Here is a 7,275-nt window from a genome sequence, read left to right on the forward strand (position 1 = left end):
TAACATGAGGGACGAAACCCCCAAGACACGATTCCTTAAAGACCAGAACCAGAACCAGTACATCTGAACCCGCTCTGCTGTGAGATCAATACATCCTCTTAGGACAAATACTGAATTTGATTGAAAATTCTGAAGGTCATTTTTATTTAAAATCATTGTTTTATTTTGTTTTTTGGCAAAACTTTCTTAGAAAAATGTTAAAATCAGAAATAGACTTATGAACTTTTTACTCCTGGAGACTCCATCAAATGAGGTAAAGTTTCACCAAATGTTCATAGATTATTTAGTTTTCCTGAACACTGTCATATTTTTTAATTAAAACACTTGTTTATTAATTCTAATACATTAATTTAAGTGGTTTAAGTGCACTAAGAGTGGAAACTCCAGTCGGTGTGGTTCATGTCTTTGTTGCAGTTTGCATTTTCACCACTGGGTGTCAGTATTTCCAACACAAAAGTTTTACAGTAATTGCTCCCCCTTAAACCGGAGTGAAAGTTTTAAAAATATACATTTATAAATGTACTTTATGAAGATAATTGGCATTATCTGAGTTTATTGTTGATTTAAACCTTTTTGTCTCGTTATTTAGTCATCTACAAACAACTTTATTATTTATAGACTTTTATTTTTTTAATTTGACTCTTAAATTTAGTTTTTTATTTTTGGCTTGTTTAGTCATCTTGATTTAATTTTTTAAACAAGTCAAACGTATTTCTAGAGCTGAGCATTCACCTCAGTAGTTTTAGTTTTTAGACTTTGTTTTGTGTATTTGATCTTTTTTTCTTGCAAAAATTAAGATTTGCTTTGAAATTTGAAATTTGTTACACTTTGTGCAGTGAATGTTCAGGATTAGAGATCCTTCAGCTCTTTTGTCTGGATTTAACTCCAGCAGCTAAAGTTCTGTTGAAGGTTTATTTGGATTTTATTCAAGTCCTCAAACATTCTTCAGGAATTTGCTCCAGCACTCATGGATGTTTTTCCAGGTAAAATGGGAGCTTATAGTCAAAACACAAACGATTGATACGACTCACACTTTGGTTGAACATGTCCGTTTCGTGGCGCAGCGTGGTGTACTGACACAGATGCTGCCGGATCATCTCCACCCTCTCCAGCTCCAGCCTCTCCAGCTCCTGGAAGGGAAGCAGAAGGAAGCCTGAATCTGGATCGGATCGGAGCGGGAAGAACGCCACCATCAGCGCCGGGGTTCTTACCAGGCTGGTGGTCACGATCTCCTCGAACCATTTGGACTGAGTCTGGTTGTAGAGGTCGACGCAGCGCATCAGCTCGTCTCCTGTCGCAAGAAAGGACAAAACAGAAGCTTTTATTCTGAAAGGGCAATTTCCTTTCTCCGAATCAGTCTTTGAATCAAAGAAAGTCTTTGTGCTTTTGTACAAAGCATCTTTAGAGATTCCTGAAAAAGGATCCAACTGTTAGAAGAACTGGAGAAATCAAAACCACAAAACTAAACTCAAATTTATTAAGAAGGTTTTTTATTCTGCTCTGCAGCGGTTTTGGTTTATTAATGCAAGTTTTAATACTTTTATTCTTGTAAATTCTTCCTCATTTCTCTAGTTACGTCATCCTCAGCTGGATGCAGATCCTTCCTATGATTGGACTCGGAGCGCTGCAGATGCAGCATGACTGAACATCTGCTCCGAGTCTCCAGAGGAGGAATCCATCATCCTGGATTCAACCCTCACCCTGTAACGCTGCCCCACAGCTGCACAGCACCCCCAGTCCTTCCCATCCACAGAGCTGCTCCACTATGGAGCTGAATTGGGGCCAATATTATATGAAACCCAAATAAAACATGAAAAAAATATTGGTGTTTGGCCAAAAAAATGTAAAATGTCCAAAACTTTTTGCTATTCCATAATTAACATAATTATTTCAACTTCAAATGTTCTGTTTTGAAGGTTTCAAAATAAAAAATTTCAAATTCAAAACTTTTTTTTCACTTTTAACTCCTTTTGTAAACTTTTGCCCACAACGGGGACAAAAGTTCACAAACTGAAATTTTCAAATTCAAATAAAAAAAGGATAAAAATGAAAAAAAAAAAAATTTTTAGTTTTGAAACCTAAAAAACAGAACACTTGAAGCTAAAAATAATGACTTTTATTTTACAATAGCAAAATCTTTTGGACATTTGAATTGTTTTGGTGAAACACCAATATTTTTTAAAATTTGTTTAATTTGGGTTTCAAATAATATTGGCCCTAATTGAGCTCCGTACTCCACGGGCCTCAGGCGGGCCCTGACCTCTGACCTGCTTGGGTGGATTTCCGGCGGGCCTTCTTCATGTCATCCTCCGCCTTGCTGCTGAGCTTCATCTCCTGCTGCTGCAGCTTCAGCTCCAGATCCTTCTGTCTGTCAGCCAGAGCTTTACGGGCCTGCCAGAACCAGAATCAGACACGTGAGCTCAGTTCTGATCCACAAACATCTGATCAAAGCACCAACACCACAGAGTGTCAGAAACATCACAGTTTTATGGTCGTCTTGAACCAGGAGAGTCCAGATCCGGGCCTGGAGAACAGGTATCCTCCATGTTTTCCAACCAACCTTTCATTGAAGCTCCTGAACACCTGATCAGGTAATCAGCAGCAGATAAAGCAGGATTTCAGCAGGATCCGCCCTCAAGGCCTGGATTTGGACACCTCTGAGTCAGACCAACTCACTCCAACATTGGTAAGGTGTGACAACTTCATTCAAATAAACACTTTTTTAACAAAATGGCAGCTTTCCTGTTGGATTCTACAGAAGAGGATTAGGGGCATGGAGAAAAGTCTGAGTTTGAGTCAGAACTCTGAGATTAGGTCAGAAATCTCAGATTTAAATCAGAATTCTGAGTTTAAAGTCGCAATTTTGATATTTAAATTAGAATTCAAAGATTAAAGTCATACTTTAGGGATTAAAGTCAGAATTCTGAGATTAAAGTCAGAATGTTCCATGCCCTTTTTTTCTTTCTCCTTAGCCCTAATCCTCTTCTGTAGGATTCATCTCCATAGCAACTACTTTATTTTTGCTCGTTAGGGGCTAACAAACAGGTTACGTAACTTTTAGTAGAATCAACTGCAGTAAATGTCTGTATTTCCTTGGCGATGGGGAATTACTGTTTCAGTAGGTTCATATTGTATGTCATATTTTGTTCAGCTTGAGCCAACAATTCATTTAATGAATGTTTCACAATATTTTGGTAAAAAATGTCTGAGCAACAGATGAACATATCTTTAGCGTGTTAGCCACGCTAACCCCGCTCAGATCTGGAAACTTTAAACCAACATTATTTCCAAGTATCTTCCCATGATGCTCGGGGAGCTAGAAGGCGGTAGATTGAAATTCCTCGTTTACATTTGTAGCTGGTATTACAAATCATTTTAATAGAAATTTAAGATGGCGGCCTCTACCTAAAGTCATCAAAACTTGGGTTGTGCTTGTAGACTTAAGCTAACGTGAAATCTGGGGTTAAGTTTCGTGAAGATTTCTCTAAAAACAGTATTCTGTACTCCTATTGGGTAAAATGGGAAAATCGCCAAATTTACTACTTTAATGTAAAATGGCCAACAAAGGTCCTGTAGCCATCCCATAATCATTTCAAAACTCCCTTTGGATATCCCCGGTATGTGTTTTAGTCCTGTCAGTGGATTTTGAGATATTTTTAAAAAGATTTTGGTCCCATTCATTATTCTGACGGCTTCGCCCGCTGTGATGTCATCACTATGTGGGGAGGTGGAATTTTCACTCAAAGGTTCAGTAAGAAAGAATCATTCTCACTCTCAGCACTAATGCAGGACACATTTGATTTTGACAAGCCCCATATCTATACTTGATCAAAAAGTACGAGCCACACAGGTTCTCTGTACCTTCTCCACGGCTGAGTAGCGAGCAGCGAGCTGTTTCCGCAGGTCGGAGATGTGGTGGTCCAGCCTCTTCATGTCCTTCTTGAAGTTCTCTCTGTAGGTCAGCAGAGGTTTTTCCACCTCACTCTGGAGCTGCGCAGAAACACAGCAGAGGTTGGAACCAGAAAACAACCGAACGTCAGTTTCCATTCCATTCTATTTTCATATTTTCATCTATAGTAGGCGTGTCAAACTCATTTTGGTTCTGGCGCCACATTCAACCCGTCTGATCTGAAGTGGGCCGGACCAATAGCATAACAGTAAAATAATCTATGGTTATGCCTCAACATGACCTCAAATGCCTCAAACAACCTAGTAGCCTAATCTACTATTATTATTATTATAGCTATTATTGTCATTATAATGATCTTTTCGACAACATTTTGGTAATTGTTGTGTCACATCTGATCATTTTTATAGCAGCTTAACTGCATCTTACCCAGACGTGGAACGCGCTTCCAAAATAATTCGTTTTTTTCTTGATCTCTGTTTATGCCGGTATTCCTTTTCCTTTAGTTCCCCTAGTGGCGGAATTGCGCATTGCGGCCATTTTTTTTAATAACCATAACTTGCCACAGGAATGGGCTAGAAACTTGTTTTTTCTGTCATCATCCTTAAATTTTTCAGATGTTTTAATCTGGTTCATGACTGAAGATTAAACCATCTGGTGGGCCGGATGCGGCCCGCGGGCCAGATGTTTGACCCCTCTGCTCTATAGGTTTTTCATTTGGGAGCTGGATTTCCTGGATCCAGTGTTTTTGTGTTGTGATTTTATTTGTAGTTTTATTTTGAAGATTGACTTCCTCTAGTTTTGTTTGTTTTCACATCCTGTCCTCCCAGTCCACTTGACTTTGTCTGATCCCGGACAAGCCCCTCATATTCGTGCTACAGAGTTTGTTTAGCTCTTTAATCCCCAGTTTCACTTCTTCTTTTTAAAGTTTTGAACCTCAAAAAACGCATTATTATTTTAAAACTTCAAAAAAACGAAGTGGGAGAAACAGGAACAGCGAGCAGATTTGATTTAAAAAGAAAATGCTAGTGAATGACAGACAAAAGATGAAAGTTCAGCCCCTCAAACCGGAGCCTCCAAAACCACTAGTGTGTCTTCAGGACCGACATTTGTCTCTCCTAAAAATAACTGAAAATATGTGACTTATTCATAAGAAGTTCCAGTTTAATTCTTTTTGTCTAAGACAATAAAAAAATGCTTTTATTTTGGTTTGACTCAATATTCTGTCACAAAATCCAAAAGATATAAACTCAACATTTTAATCAGTTTCTTGGTCTTCTTGAACAAGCGTGTCAGGTTTGACTGTGAGCAGCGCGCCTCGCCCCCGAGTCTCCCTGAGCTGTGGTGCAGCGTCCCAGCTGTCAGCGATGAATGACACCAGCAACGCTCATTTCCTCAAATCACTCCTGCTTTCTCCTGGAAGAAAGACGCACATCTGCAGCCAAACAGCACCGGCTGGCTTCCTGCAGCCCACTTTTCATCGCCCCCTCCCTCCCTGCATCTCCAGCTCGTCAACATGAAAGGAAAACGAGCTTCTCTGCACTTCAGAGCGACTTCTGTCGGCATTTCTGTTGGAATCAGGACGAGCGGAGGTCAGAGGGCACGGGGGAGTCAGGAATCACAGCAGGAAGGTTCCTCTGACTCATTAAAACCCGTCTCCACGTTCAGTCAGAGGAGATGCTGAGAAGCTCACATAGAAAGAGAAAGATCTTCTCATCCCGTCACATGATCAACCACAAAAAGCAAAAAGGATTGGAGCAGTTTGTGCTCAATGGAGCAGAAAACAACTGAGATAATGAGAAAACATTTCTGCAGAATATCAAATTAATTCACTGAAACTGTAAGTTCAGGAGTTCAAGCTTAAAAAATGATGGGGACTTTCAGCCCAAACCACCACACTGCCTCCCCCATGCCCGACTGTTAAATGCTCCAGCAAGAACATCTTTAACTCAATATGATGATTATTTCTGCACAACTAAAGCCCTAAATCATGTGTTTTTAGAGTTAGTCTTGATGTTTGTAAGCTGTCTTCAAGGTCAATTTCAACCTTCTTTGAGTCAAGGTCCACTTTTTACTTGACAAAAATCACATCAGTAACCCCCAAAAACCCCCACAAAACTCTGCAGTTGGTAATTATAAAGCATCAGTTCCTCCATGATCTCACTGGATTTAATTTGATTTATTTATGTACATTGAAAGAATATAAGAATACAAGCAATAAATACGAGCAATTTGGATAATTTGAAGCAAAATTGTGGTACAGTCATTCTAACAAAGTGTTTTCAATAGGAATCAAACAAGACAAAAATCTTTGAGGATCTTTCATGTTTCGAACAATGAAACCTCCCAGCCAGCAAAGCCAAGTGGGCCCATACGGTTTAAAAGTGGGCAGGAAATGGGGACCCCGACTGGGTTTGTCCACAGTTTCTCTGATGGTCCTCCTGTGTTGGCCCAGACTGACTTATGGAGGGACTCAGTGGGTTAGCTCGCTGTGTGCTTGTGAGTGTGCACGGCTATGAGTGTGTGTGCGCCTGTAAGAGTGTAAGTGCCTGTGAGTGTGAGCACGCCTGTGAATGTGTGCGCGTGTAAGTGTGTGTGCACGTGCCTGTGAACGTGTGCGCCTGTGAGTGTGTGCGCACGGTTGTGAGTGTGTACGGGGATTTGTGCACGCCTATGAGTGTGAGCACGCCTGTGAATTTGTGCCTGCCATTACAACTTTACTGCAACTACACAACTCCACTACAACAGTCATGGGAGACGACGCAGCTTCACGACTGTTTCCCCTCCCACTCCTTCCCGGGAGCCGTGCTCTTTTTTATGAACTCTTCAGCTCTCGGTCTATTTTTCTCAGCTAGCTGTGCGTGAACGCTCATTTGTGCCGAGCACGAGTGCGAGCGGCTGACGGGGTTGTGGAGCGGTCCGTCACACGTGGAGCACAACATGAACTGAGTATGAAAGGATTTATGATCATTTTACTGTTAAGTATAACTGCTTATTTGTATTGAATCATTTCTGTTGGTGGGAAACAGTTTGATGTAAAGAGCAAAGAGAAAAATACTTGACCTTAAAACACCTTTAGTTCATTGTGTCGGAAAAAAAATAGGAGAAATCAAAGTTGTGGCTTTAAAACTGTGAATCGAATCGTGACTTGACTGAATCGATACTTTCTTAGCAATAACCTATGGAAGGTGCTGGGGGTGATGGTGGGGGCGGAGTTACCTTTGAGGAGAACTTGAGGTGAACTTCAGCTTCATCTGCCAGGCTCTTCTTCAGCTGCGTCCACGCCTCCCCTAAAGTCCTGAGAGCAGACACAGGGGGAGTCCAGTCTTTAGCACCCAGACCCAAAGAGGACTACAAGGGAGGGAGCA

The 7,275-nt window shown here is 40.8% G+C and overlaps 1 protein-coding gene and 1 long non-coding RNA gene across 3 annotated transcripts in view; one reads left to right on the plus strand and one right to left on the minus strand.

The window, feature by feature from the left end:
• Positions 1-7,275, minus strand: part of gas7b (growth arrest-specific 7b) — a 62,420-nt gene that overhangs the window by 1,192 nt on the left and 53,953 nt on the right. For both annotated transcript variants that reach the window (XM_024284327.1, XM_024284326.1), the window contains 5 exons: positions 7,127-7,205; positions 3,862-3,990; positions 2,268-2,391; positions 1,212-1,291; positions 1,032-1,130 (listed from right to left, as the gene is read on the minus strand). In XM_024284327.1, the coding sequence (XP_024140095.1) occupies positions 1,032-1,130; positions 1,212-1,291; positions 2,268-2,391; positions 3,862-3,990; positions 7,127-7,205 (511 nt within the window). The remainder of the gene's footprint in view (positions 1-1,031; positions 1,131-1,211; positions 1,292-2,267; positions 2,392-3,861; positions 3,991-7,126; positions 7,206-7,275) is intronic.
• The window catches only part of LOC118600183, a 5,055-nt gene continuing 426 nt past the window's right edge, over positions 2,647-7,275 (plus strand). Inside the window, exon 1 of the long non-coding RNA XR_004949757.1 lies at positions 2,647-2,686. This is a non-coding gene — a long non-coding RNA (uncharacterized LOC118600183). The remainder of the gene's footprint in view (positions 2,687-7,275) is intronic.

Source organism: Oryzias melastigma, linkage group LG19 (genome assembly GCF_002922805.2).
Source record: "Oryzias melastigma strain HK-1 linkage group LG19, ASM292280v2, whole genome shotgun sequence".
NCBI classification, from domain to species: Eukaryota; Metazoa; Chordata; class Actinopteri; order Beloniformes; family Adrianichthyidae; genus Oryzias; species Oryzias melastigma.